The sequence below is a fragment of the Peromyscus leucopus genome, chromosome 2, assembly GCF_004664715.2.
Source record: "Peromyscus leucopus breed LL Stock chromosome 2, UCI_PerLeu_2.1, whole genome shotgun sequence".
Lineage (NCBI taxonomy): Eukaryota > Metazoa > Chordata > Mammalia > Rodentia > Cricetidae > Peromyscus > Peromyscus leucopus.
Window position 1 is genome coordinate 19,194,274 of NC_051064.1, and position 20,603 is coordinate 19,214,876.

At 41.8% G+C, this 20,603-nt stretch overlaps 1 protein-coding gene across 3 annotated transcripts in view; it reads right to left on the reverse strand.

The window, feature by feature from the left end:
* The window catches only part of Virma (vir like m6A methyltransferase associated), a 70,660-nt gene that overhangs the window by 29,259 nt on the left and 20,798 nt on the right, over window positions 1-20,603 (reverse strand). For 2 of the 3 annotated variants that reach the window (XM_037202396.1, XM_028871583.2), the window contains exons 5-10: window positions 18,494-18,662; window positions 16,877-16,999; window positions 15,759-16,031; window positions 9,212-10,352; window positions 2,676-3,164; window positions 949-1,103 (exon numbers count right to left, since the gene is read on the reverse strand). In XM_037202396.1, the coding sequence (XP_037058291.1) occupies window positions 949-1,103; window positions 2,676-3,164; window positions 9,212-10,352; window positions 15,759-16,031; window positions 16,877-16,999; window positions 18,494-18,662 (2,350 nt within the window). The remainder of the gene's footprint in view (window positions 1-948; window positions 1,104-2,675; window positions 3,165-9,211; window positions 10,353-15,758; window positions 16,032-16,876; window positions 17,000-18,493; window positions 18,663-20,603) is intronic. The other variant, XM_028871585.2, reaches the window with a different exon arrangement.

Sequence of the window (20,603 nt, forward strand, 5' to 3'; positions counted from 1 at the left end):
ATATAATGCAGCATTATATATATTTTTTTTCTTTTTTTTTTTTTCCCTAACAGACTCAAGTTATGAAGAGACTTAAGTTGAGTAACCCTTCTTCCTTTAACAGGAAATTTCCCTTTTGTCTTTTCTTTTGGTTGTTACTGGGTTAGATTAAACCTGGGCTGTCATGCATGCTGAGAAATACCTGAACTTTGAGCTGTATCACTAGCCTGATTTTGTCAACTTTTTAACTTGTCATTTTAAAATCAACTACTTTTAAAAGTAGTCCAATGTACTAATCAGCAGTAAGTAGTCTTGTAAGTTACAGTGCAAACACCTAAATGTAGCAAAACACGCAGAAACAAAACTAGAGCAAAAACTGAACTTGCAGTTTCTCCTGTCCATTCTCACTGCCTCGTCTATCCTGACAGCCAGACCACTATTAGGCACTTTCAAACTTTCTCATTCATATTCTAAAACCCTTAATGAAACCTTAAGTTTTCTAAACTCTTTTCCTAAAAGGCAACCCAAGAAATTAAAAACAGGTTGAAGAGATGGGCTCAGTGGACAAGGTGTCTGCTGTGCAAAGCATGAGGACCTCGGTTCAGATCTGGGACACTCATGCAAAAGCCAGGCATGGTGTAAACAGATGTCACACACCTGTAACACAACCACTAGTGTGGCAGACAGATGTATCTCAGGGGCTTGCTAGCCAGCCACACTAGTTAAAATGGCAAGCTCCAGGTTCAGTGAAAGACCTTGTCTTAAAAAAATGAAGTGGATAGCAGTTAAGAAAGACACCGGATGTCATCTTCTACCCTCAAGACCTATGTATGAATACACATGAATGCACACCCACACCCATGCACACCACAGGAACATACACACAAACATGAAAAGGCAATGATTACAAGAATTTAGCCTTTTTTCCTCACGCATCACAAGTGTTTAAAATGACTCCAGGTACCATACCTTGCAACTTAGCATTATTTTCATCTGCTTTACAAAGCTTCAAGAGAGATGCTGCATGCTGTTCGAGCATCTGGACATCACTGGAAGACTGAACCACCACCAAAATAAGTATGCATGCATAGTTATAAGCTACTGACTTCTTAGACTTGGAATCACTGAAATAAAATAAGGTTTTTAAGTGTGGGGTATAAAAATACTTTTTCAGGAATAATTTTAAACATTTTTTGGTATGTTGTTTTAAAGAGATCAAGGAAATTTACAATCCAACACTATCAACATTACCTAATTTCCTGAAAATAAAGAATTAGATGTCACACTTCACTTTCGAGTCCCCTGAAAAGAGTATTAACAGTTGTCCCTCAGTATCCATGGAGTACTGGTCCCAGGACCCCCACAGATACCAAAGTTCATGGAGCCATCATTCCCTTGGCACAGTATCACATAATATGTGCACATCTTCCCATCTACTTTAAATCAACTCCAGACTACTTGGGATACTTAACACAATGTAAATATTATGTGAATAGCTGTTGCATTATTTACAGAATAAAGACAAGAAAAGAAGCTTGCACATATTCAGTGCTGACACTCTCACTATATGATTCACACTGGCCTGAAACTCACTATGTAGCAAAAGATGGCTTCAAATTCACAATCCTCTTTCCTCAGCCTCCCAAGTACTGGGATTACAGGCATGTGCCACCATGCCAGGCTTAGATCCATGTCTCTCATGGACATTTTTTTTTTTCTTGAGATAGGGTCTTGTTCTGTAGACCAAATTGCCCTCAAATTTATAGGTCTGCTCCAACATGCCCAAGCGATCTAAATATTTCTGATTCACTGTGAGTTGAGTATACAGAAACAGAACCCATAGGTAAGGAGAGACAACTGGATACAAAAACAAACTCAAAAACATCACAGAGGAAACACAAGAACAAATGAACAATGGGATACTAACAAGCATGTTTCATTAACAATGAGTATTAGGAAGTGTGTTTCACTGGTCTCCTTGAACATCTCCATCAAACCTTGAAAACAGGAACAACTGTGATCATCTACCGACCTCACTCATCTTCCATTCCAGAATCACTAAGACCGTCTACATAGGCAGAGAGGCACTGCAGTCGGGCGGGGTTGGACCAAGTCCCCATCGAGAAGGCAGCTACCTCTAAGTCACTGTCTTGTATGACACTGATCACGCCCCACCTTGTCTGCTTTTCCATGACATAAGCTAGGAGAAGAGCAGGCCTCTCTTCTCATAGCCAAAATCCTCGGCCCTATTTGGCAGCTCTTTATATCATTATCTTCCTCAATTCTCTCACTGACCCAAAGCAATTCCAAAGTCAGCACGGATGGTTCAGAAAACAGACAGTAAGAGAGTGCAGGCATTGCACTTCAGGCATCTATTTCTGGGCTTTAAGATTCCTTTCTACACAGGCAAAGGGATACTGTAAGAAGGTGGGTAACTGAAAGAAGCTGGAAAAAGCCCACAGCAATGCTTACTGGCCACATCACAGAGGTTCCTGCTAGTCTAATTTTTCATTAGCATAATATGTTATGACAAAGGATATATATATGTTTATATATATACATATATATATATATATCTTTAGAAATACATACATATGTGTATATACTAAAAGAGACTTCTTTTGTAAAGAATCTACCCCATTAGTGATCTAGTTCTCTAATGTAATTGAGAGTTGACGGAGTAAGTAGAAAATTACCCGAGGGCTTCTTTGGAATAGTACTCCATCAGAGTAATGAGACTTTGAAGGTTTTTGTCAAGGCTGAAAACATGGCCCACAGCTGATCTTCCCACAGGATTAAAAGTAATCAAATAAAGATTGTGGAGGGTGCCTAGGAGATCTGAATGGTCAGTTTCTTCACTGGCTGTACAACGCTGGAAATGGCTGAACAGCTCTGTAATACACTGCAGAGTCTGAGTTGAGTCCTGCAGCCACAAGGCAAATGCATCATCAACTCCATCAGACTGAAGACCTTCCTCTTCATCTTGATCATAGAGGTGGCACAGAGCTCGGATCAGTAAGTTTGTTGCTTCATATTCTGACATAAAAAAGAGAAGGCCCTTTTGTGACTGTGCAAGAAACTTTAAAACATCCTTTGTGGCTTGCAGTACACCAGGGTGGGCACTTGTTATTGGAATCGACAGGAGCAAGGTGACCAACTCCAAGAAGTGGTGGCTGTGAAGGTACCTATGGAAGTCAAGTGAGACATTTCAGGTAGGTGCAAAACATTCCTCACAACTCAAAATCACAAGACCAGACAAAGTAAACAGGTGAATGGTGTTAATCCTCACCCTCAGAAATACAGTTTCCCCATAAATGGAAACAACTTTAACTATGTGAATACCAACTCTCCTCGGTGGTGTCAAATGAAAGCAGAAGTTCTGAATAGTCAATAGACTCTCAAAATGACTGATGACAGGTTTTCTTTACTTAGTCATCACTGATTCTGATTCCTGTTTCTAAGCCATCTACCAAATGCTCCTTTTTCACTACAGTCTCACTGTACTTCACAGAATACCACTTTGTACGCATTAGTGTATCCAGGGGATATACTGTCTACATAGTACAGAAACACCTCATGGATTTAGATTTACTATAGATATGAGTTAGTATCACCAGAGAAAAATACTACAAATGATAAACTGCAGCATGTAAGTACTTACTACTAAACACAGACTTTTGGTTTTGTTTTGTTTTCTACACCAAATATAAGAACTATTCCTTTTTTATTTTGAGTCAGGGTCTCAGGTTGGCCTCAAACTCGCTATGCAGCCCAATATAACTTCAAATTCACAACAATCCTTCTGCTCAACCAAGTGATGGGATTCCTAGTGCCAGTCACCGGCTTCAGAATTATGTCTTTTTAAGAGAGAGAGAGAGAGAAAGAGACAGAGTGTGTTGAAATCAGAGGACAACCTGAGAGCTGGTTCTCTGGTTCTCTCCTTCCATTATGTGTGTTCTGAGGATCAAACTGAAGCCTCCAGGTTTAGTGGCAAGTGCATTTACCTACTGGGTCATCTTGCCAGCCAGCCCCAGAACTCTTCTTAGGATATACAACAGTTTTTTAAAGACTGATTTTTAATGATGTGTCTCTGTGCGTGTCTGTGTGTGAATACACACATGTGGGTATAGGTCTATGAGGTGACCTGAGGTGCCAGCACCAATGGATTCCCTGGGAGAAGGAGTTACTGGCAGCTGTGAGCAGGTTCCGCGGATGCTGGGAATCAAGCAGGTCCTCTAAAAGGGCAGTATAAGCTCGTAACCGCTGAGCCAGTTCTCCAGCCCCCAGTATACACCGTTTTAGGAGGAAAGCAGGTAAAATGTACCCACGACTACAAAACAGACGTAAATGTTACTGACAACTTTTACTGGTGTTTGTTTGTTTGTTTGTTGAAATAGGGTACAGCACTGTAGATCCAGGCTGGCCTAACAATATGTAGGCAAAGTTGGTTTCAGACATGTGACAATCCTCCTGCCCCTGCTTCATGAATGCTGGGATAATGCGTCACCATTCCTCGATAAACTCTTCTAAAATCGTATTTTTTAGAAATGAAGCTTAAAGAGTTTCAGGGTGAAAACAAACAAACAAACAAACAAAAACAGGAAAAAAAATGTTTTTCCCAAAAAAAATTTTGAAATGGGAAAGAATTTAAAAAAGATTAGCGCCGGGCGTTGGTGGCGCACGCCTTTAATTCCAGCACTCGGGAGGCAGAGCCAGGTGGATCTCTGTGAGTTCGAGGCCAGCCTGGGCTACCAAGTGAGCTCCAGGAAAGGTGCAAAGCTACACAGAGAAACCCTGTCTCGAAAAAACTTAAAAAAAAAAAAAAATTAGCTTAATGTACATTTGTTATCCTGAGTTTGGGAAAGTATTTTAATTTCTTAAATTTGAAAGTGTGACACTTCACACATGTAGTCACTACACATGGTGATACAACAGCTTCTGGAAACTCCTGTTGAACTATTACTAATAAGTAGATGAAAAGTCAGAATTTATACTTATCAAAAACTAATAATGAGGTTAAATTTTTAAGGTTTAGTTTTACTTTATGTGTATGGGTGTTTGGCCTACATCTATATCTGTGCACCATGTGTGTGCAGTGTCCACAGAGGCCACAAGAGGACATGAGAGCCTCTGGAACTGGAGTTACAGATGGTTGTGAGCCACCATGTGGGTGCTGGGAACTGAACCCAGGTCCTCTAGAAGAGGACAAGTACTATTAACCACTGAGTCATCTCTCCATGCCCTAAAATGAACTCTTTAATCCTTTCACTGCTTAAACTGGGGCTTCCAGAATATTTTTATTATAATATTCATGACAATTATTCATGAATATCACAGTATTCATAATAAACACCCTCAGTGACTACTACCTATTGTAAACCCAAAGATTACTCAAAATGACAAAATTACCCTAAGTATATCCTTAACTTCCTTATAAACTGCCTGGAAAGTAGTTAACACAGAAAGCCTCACATGGCTATCTCCACAAAGACCCACTTTGTAAGTTTGGCTCTTGGCCAGTATCTGTGAACCTGGATTTCACAGAAACCTACTCCCCCAAAATTTAAGGATGGCTCACCATGTCTAAGTTATGTATGCAAACAAAATAGTTTATGCAAAATATCTGCTTCTTGTCTGGACATAGAGAATTCCGGAACACTATAGGTAGTGAATTGATTCCCAGGTGCCAACTAGTTTGACATATTTATTTCACATTGCACAGATCTATCCAAAACAGCATCTTAATTGTTTCCAAAGCCTCAGTGTCAAGTTCTACCTTGAGCAGTGAACACACTAGTGTGTAGCCTGTTCCTGGGAGTCAAGCAGGTCCCAAACAAGGCACTGAGGCTCTCAGACTGCGACTAGGTGCCTTACTCCTTTGCAAGCATACCTTGAGCCCTTGCTGAGGACAGTTGCACACCGAGTCCTATGAGTCCTGCTAGAAAAAAACTGGGGTGTGGTGATGTATTGTGTCCCCCAATATATTGTGTACCCTAATAAAACTTACCTGAGAATCAGAGGAAAAAGCCAGCCACTATATTAAACATAGAAGTCAGGTAGTAGTAGCACATGCCTTTAATTCTAGCATTCAAGAGGTAGAGATCCATCCAGACCTGTAAACTCAAGGCCACACTGGGAACAGAGCCAGGCATGGTGGCACACGCCTTTAATTCCAATGTTAGTTAACCATAAAGGTCTGGAGGTCTGTACAGACAGACAGGAAGTGACAGAGCTGGGCAGAAAGAGGAAGTGATGAGGCTGGACGGAGAGAGGAAGTGAGATAGCAGAACAGAAAGGCATATAGGTGTGGGTAAACAGGAAGTAAGTCTTTTTGGAGACTGAGACGTCAGTAAGGTGAGGTTGGCTGTGGCTTGTCCTATTCCTCTGATCTCTCAGTTTTCACCCCAATATCTGGCTCCAGGTTTTTATTAATAAGACTGTTGAGCAATCCATCCTACACTGGGGCTAATTTTGTGGACCCTCAAATGTATTGTTAGATCCTTTCTGTCACTTTAAAGTAATCCTTCCAAAACGTTAATGATTCTCTTTCCAAGATTTCTGACTCCTGATGTACAGGTTCCTGTCACTAAAATCATAGTTGCAACCTTACCTTGACTAGGAAGCTCCAAATGCTGTTTGTTAGCTCCTTCTCACAGTCTCTTTCTTACCTATGAAGTCCCATGCTGGAAGTTACTCCCTCATAGTCTCCATGACAGCACAGTATTTGGTCTTCCCTTCTTGGTACATACCACTATAAGCCAAATAGCATCCAGTACCCTGATCTTAGAATTGCTGATTTACCCAGTGATTTCAGTGACTTTTCTGTCATAATCATCTTGCAGCATAAAATTTCAGAACACTACTTTAAGCAAACCTGCTACTCCAAATAGTCAGTATCTTCCATATTCCCCAAATACAGCCCAAATTCCTCCACACAGCATCCAAGCCTCCATCTCCTCCTCTACATACAGTGAGGAGGACAGCATTTACTAAGCAGCTAGTTACTACTTTCTCCTCAGGAACTGAGCAGCCCTTTCTCCCCTCACTCAGTACCTCCGCCCACATCAAGACACTTGATCCTCGTACTCCATTAGAAATGGAGTTGGCAGTAACAATGCTCAGTCCTTCGGTGTCTCTCTCCATATTACAAAAGTAACTGTATTTGCACACTCACACGGTTTCTACTCTCCTGCCAAAGCCGAAGTCTCCCTTTTAATACTGGACTTCTTTCTAGACAGTCTCACGCAGTAGCACTGGCTGGCCTGGAACTTGCTATGTACTTTCAGGCTGGCCTTGAACTCAGAGCTCCAACTGCCTCTGCCTCTCAAGTGACGAGATTAAAGGCACGCACCACCACACCTGACCTCATCTCCTAGCACACCCTGTTCCAGCAATTGTCTCTTCCTCCCACATCATATACACCTCCCTCCTCACTGAGTTATAAAACCTGTCATTCTTCCCAGTTTACAAATGAGCTGTGCTTTCTCAGTCCAGAAAAATGAAATAAAAATATGCCTTTCTGACCACAACACACCTTTCTGACTGTTACCTTATTTCTTTATTTTTTAAGACAGGCTCTCACAGCCCAGACTGGCCTCAAACTCACTAATATTTATAATCTTCCTGCCTCTACCTCTCAAGTGCAGGAATTACATTCCAAGAATGGAACCCAGGGCTTCCCAAGTTAAGCAAGGACCTACCAACTGAGCTACATCTCCAGGCCCCACACCCTCACTGTTCTTGGCTTTGTGATTAAGTATCTGAGCAGAGCAACCCACACTACTTCCAGCCACATCCTCCTTCTCAGCTTGCCCACACTTTAGCTCCTACTGTTACAGGTAAAAACTACTCGCCCAAAGTTCTAACCGCAATCTGCACTCCAAAACTCACCACGTGAATTCCATCCTTACTTTTATAACCTCTCACGTAGACTTGGCTAAGAGACCACTCCTGGCTTCCTGAGCCTATTTTTCTTCTCTGGTTTCTGGCTTTGTTAACTGTGCTGCCATCATCCTTGATTCTCATTTTAACTTGTTTGTCTTTCAAGTATCCTACTCTGCTATCAGCTGGCACATCAGTGCTCCCCAGTGTTCCATCACTGACCTCTCACGGTTCAGTCTGGGTGGGTTGGCAGTACCTGGCCTCACGTGTTCGGTTGGTCCTGTTACCTTTCTCAGAGCTTTCTTGAAAGCCATGAGACTGCTCAGACCACAGGGAAGAGAAGCTCAGAAGCACAGGAGTTACAGTGCCTAGAAGCCAGTCTTCAACTTCAGAGGGAAAGAACGGGTGAACAAGGGCCCCGTTTGAATCATTCAGTGGGATAAGGAGGGGACATATTTAGCCAGGTCTCAGAGGATCCACAATGAGCCCCATTTATACACAATAAAAAGTATCCTAACACTTCCTTTATTAGCTTTTTTTCCTCTCCGTATCTTCCTCTTCCCAGAATAAGCTCTCAGACCAGAGCCTCCACAGACTTTGGGCTTTGTTTTAGGGAAAGTAAAATAGGCCTGGACAACTTCAGCTAAAACCAGGAATGGACAAGTACAGATTCTGGAGCAGACAAGTGCCTACTTACTACCAATGCACTTGTTCCAAAGCAAAACAAAAACCAGTCATAGAATAAGAAAAGGTCTGCCTTTCCATTTGTTGTTAGTTCAAACATTATAAGCAAAATGCCAGAAGACAACATGTCAAACAGTAAAACTCTATCGTGGATTAGTAAAAATCTAATGTGGTTGGATCACTGTATGAGGTACTAACAATGGCAAAATTATATTATTACCTAATTTGAAAGACAGATGGCATAAAGAAGTGATAAACATCAAAGATACATTATCAGGACCACAAAACTACATTGGCAACACCCAATTACCTTACACTGCCCAGGAGCAGTGAAGTAAAGGGGTTAGAGAAGGGGTTTTCTCCTCCTACGCCGCCCCCCTGTTCTGCCCTGTCTCAGGAGGTGGGCCGGCTTTCGCTTACTTTGCCTATAGACATGCTGAAACAAGCACTGTTCTTATTTACGGCTTATTTTCGGCTGTAAACACCAACACAATGGAGGTTCATTCAAACTAATGTATTGCTGAGTTTGCTACTGAATACCTAATCCGAAATACCAAAGAGTCTTACACAGCTATGTACGGCACATGAATAGGAAAAAAAAAATCACCACATAAAATTACCTCCAGAGATTTGTGAAGTATCTTTCCCAAGACCAAGTATATCTTACCTAAAGAGAACAGGGTATGGGTCATCCCTCTCCGGAGGTCCAGTAATTCGTGCTATTGTTGGGAAAGACTTAACAGGCGGCTGGATCATTGTATGAGGTGCAGTTTCCATTAAATGAAAAACCTCCTCTAAGAGACTAATAAGCTTTTCTATTTCACCTTCACTTATATTTGAGGATTCCAAAAGGTCCATGTCCACAGAAGCTTCCACTTCGTTCTCATAATCTGGGTTTGTTCGCTCGAGTCCAGCATCTGGGTCATGATCAGGTTCACTGTGGTTAGGAACAGACGAAGTCTTCTCTGCTATATGGTCACCAAGTCTTTTGATCTCTGACAAGATCTCATAGAAGTGGCATTTTTGCAGAACAGCTGAGCCAGCGGTGACAACCCTCACAGTCTGATCTAGAAGTATGAGCTCCAGCAGTTTTTGATAGCCACTCTTCTCACTCTGGGTGCCTCTTAAGAAGGCCTCCATCCCCTCTGTCATGCTAACGACACTGTCCAAAGCTTTAAAAGCGTTTAACTTAAGGGAAGATGAGACATGGTCAGCAAACAGGAGGTCAAACAGTGCACTGATCACTCCTGCCTGCAGCAACTCTGTGACTCCCAGAGCCCCACACTCTGCTAATGAAGACACCAGCTTGGTCCCGGCTTTGAGCTGACGGACATTTAAGGCTATGGGCTGGCGAAAGGCTACTTGTAAATTTAAAGCTTGCATTGTCCAGTCTACCAACTGACCAAGAGAGTCTTGTTTTATGTTTTTCAACTGCAAATAGCTTAACCCTTTTACAATCAAACTCGGAACCTCCTCTAGCGCCGTCACCCACTTTGCGCCCCTGTCTTCGCGATACAGATCCAGCAGTTCGGTTAACTTCACCGAGGCTTCTATCGCCCCTGAATTTTCTTTATCTGGACCCTGATCCTTCATTCTGCTGATCTCAATTTCAAAAGTAGTCTTATATGGGCAGCTGAAATACAAAAGTGGCACTAGTTCCCTGTCATACGGGTCATATGTCATGGGAGGTACAGACGCCAGGTCTTCTGGAGTGTACTCAACATCAAAGTTTGGATACTTAAAAGTTTCACGTTCCAAGTCGGCAATTCCATCTTCATCACTCGAGATCTGCTCATAACCATCATCCCCTAAAAAAAAAGTACAAAGAGTATCTCAGTACTCCATCCCTCTTTATTTTTATTTTTTTTTTTTTCCGAGACAGGGTTTCTCTGTGTAGCTTTATGCCTTTCCTGGAACTCATTCTGTAGACCAGGCTTGCCTCGAACTTACAGAGATCTTCTGCCTCTGCCTCCTGAGTGCTGGGATTAAAGGCGTGCGCCACCACCGCCCAGCCCATCCCTCTTATTTACTGTAGCATGAACACTGATTGACGTAAGTTTAAAGAGCATTTAAGTACTACATCATTCTTATTTACTGCATAAACTCTGATTGATCAATAACCTTTTTTATGGTAAACCAAGCATTCTGAAAGACTGATTTCCTCATTAAAAAAAAAGAAAAAAGAAAAAAATTAACTTTTGCTCCCACTCATAACAAGAATTGACAACATTTATAATCTGTAATAGGATAATTATTGATAAGCTTATTAACAAATTCTTCCATTATGCATGTTAAGCTTATAATTAATTCTGTGACGACACCTTTTCCTGTCAGAAATAAAATTAGAAACTGAAAATAACAAAAACACCTCTCCTAGAAGGGAAGAAATTAAGCTTCACATTCTGAAACATTTAAATTTTTTAACATTATTTTTAATTTTGTATGTGTCTGTGTTTGGGTATGTGCACATGAGTGCCCAAGGAAGTCAGAGGTGTCAGATACCCGTGGGCTGGAGTTACAGGCAGTTCTGAACTGCCCAATGGGGGTTCTGGGAACCAAACTTGGGTGCTCTGCAAGAGGAGCTCATGCTTTTAACCACTGAGCCATCTCTCCAGGCTCTTTCAAGCTGCAGAACACACTGACTGACTGACTGACTGACTGACTGACTTAGTTCTCGGGGTTGGGGCCATGTGTCACTGCACATGTATAGAGAGGACAGGACAAGTGGCACCAGGCAGTTCTCTCCTTCTACTTGGGGATGGAACTCAGAGCATCAGGTTGGGCAGCAAGTGCCTTTACTTGCTGAGCCATCTTGCAGACCCAAGATTTAATTGAATTCTATTCATTTATTTATTTACATTTATTTACTTGAGATGAAGCCTCATTATGTAGATCAGGCTGACCTGGAATGCACAGAGATCTGTCTGCCTCTGCCTTCTGGGTACTGGGATTAAAAATGTGTGCCACCATGCCCAGCCCAAAGTTATTTTTAAGGTTAAAACACCAAACTAGTGGCAAAATTAAGAAAGACTATTACATGCCAGGCATGGTACTCGGTGCCTGTAATGCCAGTACTTAAAAGGTAAGAGGACTGCTGTGAGTGCCAGGCCAGCCTGGGCTACACATCAGCACTCTGTCTCACGGCTGGAGATAAGACTCAAAGGCTGTCCAAGTCCCACTGCCAGTGCCCACATGGTGGCTCACAACCACCCAGTTCCAAGGGATCTGACACCTTCTGCCTCTGTGGACACTGTATGCATGTGGTACACAGACGTGCATGCAGACAAAATACCTAGACACACAAAATAAAAAAAAACTTTTTAAAAGACTGTATCGAAAAAAAGGAGGAGGGAGACTGAGGAGATGGCTCAGTTGGTAACGTACCTGCCACTCACGCACAAGAATCTGAATGCCGACACCCAGCACCCATGGAAAAAAACAAAGAATAAAGGAAGGGGAGACGATTCAGTGGAGGCTGGACAAGTATGAGCACCAGAGTTTGGGTACCCAGAACCCATGTAAATGTTAGGGTGCAGTCACATGCATCAATAACCCCAACAATGAGGGTAAGGACAGCAGAGACAGGTGGATCCTAGGGGTAGCTAGCCAGTCAGTCTAGCCAAACAGTGGCCTCCAGGTTCATGCAGACACCATGTTTTAAAAAATAAGGTTAGAAAGTGAACACACAGCCGGGCGGTGGTGGCGCACACCTTTAATCCCAGCACTCGGGAGGCAGAGGCAGGCGGATCTCTGTGAGTTCGAGGCCAGCCTGGGCTACCAAGTGAGTCCCAGGAAAGGCGCAAAGCTACGCAGAGAAACCCTGTCTCGAAAAACCAAAAAAAAAAAAAAAAAAAGTGAACACACACACACACACACACACACACACACACACACACACACACACACGCCTGCGCGCGCGCACACTCAAGGGCTAGGGAAGCTGGGTCAGTGGTAAAGCACTTGTCATTCAAGCCTCAGAACCTGAGTTCAGAATAAAGCCCAGAACCCACATAAGACTGGACCTCATGCTCCTTCATCAGGATGGGAAGCGAACACAAAAGAATCCCTGAAATGTGTGGGCCAGTTGGCCTCGAGTATGTAAAGCTGTGAACAAGAACCCGTCTCAAAGTAGAAGACAAGAACCTAAGCTTGTCCTGTGACAACCACATACACACCTATTCTCCAACACACAACATACATACACACACATGCAAAGATAAAGGAAAGAGAACACTGTAATTACAAGATGAAGGATTTTCAAGAAAAAATATTGTAGGAGGCTGATGCTCATATATCTTTTCCAGAGGACAAGAGTTCAGTTCCCAGCACCCATATAAGAGGCTCACAACCACTTTTAACTCCAGTTTCAGGGGATCCAATGCCATCTTCTGACCTCTTGGAGAACCTGCACTCATGCGAACTTACCCATACACAGACACACAAACATACACAGAATTAAAACTAAAATAAATATTTAGCTGGGCACGGTGGCATACTCCTTTAACCCTAACACTCAGGATGCTGAGACAGGTGGAGCTCTGTTTATTGGAGGGCAGCCTGGTCTACATAGTGAGTTCTATGACAGCCAGGGCTATATAGTGAAATCCTGTTTAAAAAATAAAAGCCCAAAAGGCTCGATTGTTTCATGCATATTTTCTTGCTGAGTGGATTTGATGGATCAAATACACTATGAAAAACAACACAAGCAAAAGCTAAGTTTTACCTAAGCAAAGCTTTCTTTTATTATTATGTTTTGTTGTTTACTTTATGTGTGTATGTCAAGAATGAACCCAGAGTCTCATAAATGCTATGCAAGTGTTCTACCCCTGACCTACAGCCCCCAGCCTTTTGAATTTCAAACTGCTATGTGACCCAGGCAGCCTCCAATCTACAAATGTCCTGACCCAGCCACCTGAAAAACACCATCATTCCCAGCTTAAAATAAAGCCACACCTTTAACCCCCGAGTTGGAGATAGAGACAGATGGATCTCTGAGAGTTCAAAGCCAGCTGATCTACAGAGTGAGTTCCAGGACAGCCAAGGCTACACAGAGAAACCCTGTCTTGAAAAACCAAAACAAATAAATAAATTAAATAAAGCTTCTTTTGTTAATCACAAAATAGGAAAAGTTTTTTTTCTCTGTATCAAAACAGAATTAAAGACAAAGACATAGGTAGGTCTTATTTCCTAACAATACTAGAGCCTACTTACAAAAAAGTAAAAATGGGCTGGGTGGTGGAGGCACACATGCCTTTTATTTTAGCACTCGGTTGGCAGAGGCAGGCAGATCTCTGTGAGTAAGAGGCTGAGAGGACCAAGCAGACACTATAACAGGCTGCTCAGTCTTCTCTCAGAGAAATAGGCCTTGGCCCCTGCTTTATGGAACAAAGCAGGCAGTTTCTGAGGAAAACACACAAACAAAGGACAATTAATCACTGGTACCCCAACAACAGGGACAAGGGAGATAGGACACACCAAGCCTGGGCCACTGAGCCAGCCCCCACAGTACATGCTAGGCCAGCCAGCCTCCACAGCAGCTCAAGGACAAGGCCAGCTCAAGGAAAACTGTACCCTGACCAGCCTCTAACTAGCCTTGGCCAATAAGAACACACTGATATGATTGTCACTTGCTTGAGCCAATCATATCTAAACTAACTGCCCTATGACCTCACCTTGGCTATGCTTAAAAGGAGCCCACACATTTTTCTCAGGGTCTTCGCCATTCTGCTTTTGTGTAGGATGGACAGCCCCAGTATAATGAATAATAAATGCTCTTGCTGATTGCATACATGGATGGTGGTCTTTTGTGGGACTTCTCCAGGACCCTAACAGAGGCCTGCCTGCTCTATAGAATTAGTTCCAGGACACCCAGGGCTACAGAGAAGAAAACCTGTCTCAAAAAAAAAAAAAAAAAAAATCAAAGAAAAAGTAAAAATGGCCCCCAAAAGAAAATGTTTCCAGAAAATTACTCCAGTCCTCGTGACATTCCTTTGCTTACCCTTAGCAACAAACGCATGAGAAAAGGAGTCTCTGGGATCTGACTCTCAAAACAAGCTGAACACATTATAAGTCAAGTTGTCCTGCTTAGGAAAACTACTAGATGAAATGTAACTATCTGCCAGTCATACACAAGAAATATAAAAAACGATTACTTGGCAATCTGGGAATGGAGGAAGCTAAAAAAAAGTATCACTTAATAATTTAATTATGTGTATATCTTAAAAAAAATAGTGAGAGTGAGGGTTGTTTTACAATTACAGAGACATTTGTGAGCTCACAAATGAGAGTAGCGATTTAGCTCACAAATGCCCCTGTAATGCTAAAACAACCCTCACTATTTTTTTAAAGCCAAGACAGAGATTGTCAACAACCCTCACTATTTTTTTTTAGAGCCAAGGCAGATTGTCACTTTGTATAAACATTTAGTATTGCATGTCATTTCTTGGCAAATTAAAAAATTAAGATATTTGAGTTAACTGACCAATCCTCAATCACACAACATTCTCAAACACACAACATACATACACATACATGCAAAGATAGAAAAGGAAGAAGAACATTGTAATGACAAGATGAAGGATTTTCAGAAAAAAATATTGTAGGAGGCTGATGCTCATACATCTTCTACAGAGAACCAGAGTTCAGTTTCCAGCACACATATCAAGGGCTCACAACCACCTATAACTCAATTAACCAATTAGCCAAATTAATAGCCAATTAACTCAAATATCTCACTTTTTGTTTTTAAAGGAAAACTCAAACCTAATCAAAGGATTGCACCATTCAGCCACATATACTTATAACTGAGCTACACAGCTTATAAACTAGACAAATTTCTAAAAATACCATAACATGTTGTTAAAGTATCTCTGTGCCATCTATCTTTAGAAAGTTGGCCCAGCTTATGATACATCATTGCTTACTCTAAAAATAGCCTACTTTGAGATCCTGCTTCCCTGGCTAATGCTCATATCAAGCAGCAACTCATGCATAAGCCAAATAAAACCTCTCCCCAGGGAGACGACAGAGTCAGGCACTTTAGGCTGGTTAGTTAAAGACAAGAAACCTCATTTGCTATCATGTCTTACGGCGAAATTACACAACTGACAGAGCTCTTCCAACTCATTTACCACTACTGTAAACTCTGCAATGTTCAAAGCAACATGTAGTTAGTGTCTAGTACTTAAAATCAAAAGTCCTAGCTAAAATCCCACCTTCACCTTCTTCATCCTCTTCACCTTCTTCCTCTTCTTCTTCCTCCTCATCATCAGGGATACTGTCTACGGTATGGCAGTCATCCTCATCTTCATCCTCTTCTTCCTCTACATCTACATCATCTTCATCATCCTCTCCTTCTTCTTGCTGTTCCTCTTCTACTTCCCCTTCATCAGAATACTGACCCTCCTGGGGGACGGAATTCCGATCTGGAGAAATGGGCTCAAAGTAGTCCTCTCTATGGGGAACATCCTCTTCTTTGTCACCAGACACTGAAAAAATGAGATTGAAAGCGGATTATTCAATGGTTTAAACTCACAAGCCAAAAGGACTGGAGCCTACAGCCACACAATGCATGTTGGATGTTTTAGCACACAAATGCCCTTTTTAAAGGATGGCAGACTATTAACCTGAGACTGCTATGGTGACATATGCTTCTAATCCTAGCACTTGGGAAAGGAGTTCAAGGACAGTCTAAGTTCCATGGCAAATCTGACACCACCCTAGACTTCAGGATGCCCTCACTCAAAATAAAAACAAGTCCCACTCAGAGTTTACATTTCATTTACTGACAATTAATAAAGTACACTATTTTATAGTGCTTTATGCTCTGCAGTATACATGAAATCCTTTTCTTTTTAGTTTTTAAATTAGTAAGCTGATTTGTTTATTTTAACCAATACACACTACTTATTTCTAACGGCTATATACTATCATGTTACATCAATACTCTATTTTCAAAGCACTGTGGGTGTAACTTCAAATTAACCTTTTTTTTTTTAACAAATTGCTCTGCAATAGGAAAACCACAAAGAGTACCTGACAGGATAAGGGAGTTTGGGGAGAAGAGGCAATCATCAAGACTTCATACCTCATGTTTTTCTTTAATTAATAAGCACCACTTGAGTTGGACATGGTAATGCACACCTTTAATCCCAAACTCAGGAGGCACAGACAGGTGGATCTCCGAGTTCAAGGCCAGCCTAGTCTATAAAGTGAGTTCCTGGACAGCCAGGGCTACAGAGAGAAACCTTGTCTCAAAAAACTTGAACAAAATGAAACAGAAGCACCACATATCACTAGTGGGTGGGAGGAGAACCTAGCAGAGGTTTGACACCTGGCAACGACATAGGATCATCCTCCTCATCATCAGGTGGCGGAGGGCCTGGAGGAGTTCTTGGTCCGCGTGGTTGGGGTCTTGGAGGACTTCCATTAAACTGATCTTCTTTCTCTCCATCAGCTATATATGAGAAACACAATGTTCAAACTATTAAAGTATATTGATATGAATTCATGAAAACAAATTTTTATCCTCAGAACTGAACAATAATATAAACTGAGCAATAATATAAACTGAACAATAATATAAACAATAATATAAACAATAATATAAACTTTTCCTGCATGGAGACTTAATAAAAATTTTGCTAACTGAAATAGAAACCTAGAATTTTTAACTGCCCACACACCAAAATACAATATAATCTAGGGCAACACCCTGGAAATATGAAGACTTATTTTCAAATAGGATAGTATTACTGTGGGATGTCTTTCTGTATACTGTGAATATGTGTTGCTATGATTATAGATAAAGAAGCTGCTCTGGCCTATGGCCAGTCAGGTTATAGCCAGGCAGGAAATCCAGAAGAGAGATAGAAAGAAGAAAGGCAGGGGAAACACCAGCCTGCTGCCCAAGGAACAACATGCCAGCAGACCAGTAAGCCACGGAACACCAGGCAAAACGTAGATGAATAGAAATGGGTTAATTTAAGACATAAGAGCTAGCTAGCAAGAGGCCTGCCATAGACCATAGAGTTTGTAAATAGTATTAAGCCTCTGAGGGATTATAAGTGGGTGAGGGATCTCTGGTCCAGGCAGGACTGGACAAACCTTCCGAATACATAGTATAGACCAATGTTCTATTTTAACAACTGAAAATTAGAAATTACTCAGATGTCTTTCAATGGATGAAATGTTAAAAAAAACAAAAAAAAAAACAAAAAAAAACTGTGATATGGATTGGGGGTGAAATTCAGTGACAAAGCATGTGCTCAGCTAGCACAAAGTCCTGGGTTTGAATCCCAGCACCTCAAAAAAAATCAGTAAGTGCAATACACACTCACACACATAAGGCTCTGATAAAGTTAAAGAGAAAATGTAAAGCATATTCTTTTCTCACAAAGAACTTACAATCCGTTAAAAAAATAAAAATGTTTTACCAGTACAAAAAAATAAAGTGTTAAAAAAAGAGAGAGGAAAAAAAATTCATTCAAATAAATTTGAAATCCATTCCTAAAAAATATACATAAAGATTCCAGGAATACATATCAAACTTCCTAACTATTCTTCAATTCTTTCAGAGATAACCTTGTTAAATAAAGAAAAAAATTAATAAACAAACTAGGCATTGTGAAGCCTACCTATAATCACAGAGATCAAAACCACGAGGCAGAAAGACAGTAAGCTAGAGGCCAGGCTGGGCTACAGATTGAGGCTCTGCCTCAACAGTAACACACACACACACACATACATACATACATATGTACATACACATACACACACGGGGGTGGGGGGGCATGATTAACTACTGGGATTGCATTACTTTCAATGGGGCCAATGAGGGAGGGAGGGAGGGAGGGAGGGAGGGAGGGAGGGAGGGAGGGAGAGAGGGGGGCTTTTCTTGCTATAACACAACATAACAGCCTCACTAGGGAAAGCATATCAAACTTCTCACCGTGTTTTGGATTCCTTTTCAAAGTCGACTGTGGCTGCGGAGGAGGTGGAGGTGGAGGAGGAGGTGGTGGAGAGTCTCTGTCATGACTTATCACTCTATCTACTGATCCATAGATTGCCAGGGTCAGACAGTTGTACCAGCCTCTTAGCACCAGACCATCAGTATTTACCTGGTTTTTAGGGACGGTGAAAGATCTCAAATTAATGTTTTAATAGGCCAAAAGAAAAGTGATATTAGTTTATGGTTCAGCTAAAGTCTTTAAAGTACTGCTAAATAACTGGAAATTTAGCTCAGTAGTTAAAAGTGTTTACAACATTTCCAGAAGACTTTAGTGGAGTTACCACCACCCACATTAGGGGGCTCACAACTACCAGTAACTCTAGATTGGGGGGTGGGGGATGTCTGGTGCCCCCTTCTGATCACCACAGGCACTGCACTTAAGCTTTAAGTACACATACCCATACACTGATACACACATATACACAGAATTAAAAATAATAAAATATTTTTAAAAAGAGAAATAAGAGGCTGGAGAGATGGCTCAGCAGTTAAGACTGGGATGCTATTCCCAGGACACAAGTCATCTCACAACCATCTGTAACTCCAGTTCCAGGGAATCTGATGCCCTCTTCTGGCCTTCATGGACACTGCATGCATGTGGTACACAGACATACATGCAGGCAAAACACCCAGTTGCCTAAAAACAATTTTTTATTGTTGTTGTTTTTAAGAGACAGGATTTCTTTGTGTAGCCCTGGCTATCCTGGAACTCACTCTGTACACCAGGCTAGCCTCAAACTCAGAGATCTACCTGCCTCTGCCTCCACAAGTGCTGGGATTAAAGGCCTGCACCACTAATACCTGGCAAACTTATCTTTCTTAAAAAAATTTTTTGAGCCAGCAGAGACATACAGGCCCGGCAGCGGCGGCCAACAGGGACATACAGGCCCAGAGGCCCACAGAGGTAGACGAGCCCGGCAGCAGCAACAAGCAGAGGCAGGTAGGCCTGCGGCGGTAGCCGGCAGAGACACACAAGCCCGGCAGCGGCCCACAGAGGTAGACGGGCCTGGCAGCTGCGGCCGACAGGGTCATACAGGCCCAGCGGCGGCCTGCAGAGGTAGAAGAGCCTGGCAGCAGCGACAAGCAGAGGCAGGGACGCCTCTAACCCCAACACCCAGGGAAGAAGCTATCTCCGTGGGACGGAACCAGAACGAATCTGAACACTCCGTCTGAGGACAACCCAGGGCCCAGCTGCTGATCCTGCAAAACCCAACAACTTGGAGGTGTTGGTGAGACTACCCCGCTCAGCTGAAATCCACCCGGGAGAGGATTCAGATCCCTACAGTTTGAAGTCTGAAGAAACAAGATCAGCTGAGGAGTTGACGAATAAACAAAACATGACCTGGGAACACAAAAGAAGGTGCTGCCCAGTCACCAAAATCATAAGTATATACTTCACCGACTGAGATCAGCTGCCCCTAAAGAAAAAGCCCAATAGCACCAATTTAACCAAGAACTCCTACTGAACCAAGACTAAAAATTAGAACAAGGGAGGCACTCTCAGACACAGACACCACCTTCACCGAGCAGAGGAAGAGATGAGTAGATGCCAGTGCAAAAATACAGGCAACAACATAAAGACCTATATGGCAACATCAGAACCTAGTGATTCTACACCTGCAAGACCTGAACATACCAAGACAGAAGAAACAGAAGAAATTAACCCTAAAAATGACTTTAAGAAGATGATAGAGGCCCTTGAAGAAGAAATAAAACATTCCCTTAAAGAAGAAATAAAAAAATTCCCTTAAAGAGGTAATGAAAAACTCCCTTTAAAAAATGGAAGAAAAACGAATAAAACATGGGAAGAAATCAAATCAAGCCAAGAAAAAGCAAATTAAACAGATGAAAGAAACATTCCAAGATCTGAAAAATGAATTTGAGACAATAAAGAAAACACATGCTGAGGGAATGCTGGAAATAGAAATCCTGACTAAATGAACAGGAACTACAGAAACAAGCATAACCAACCGATTGCAAGAGATGGAACAGAGATTCTCTGACACTGAAGACACAATAGAGAAAATAGATTCGTCAGTCAAAGAAAACA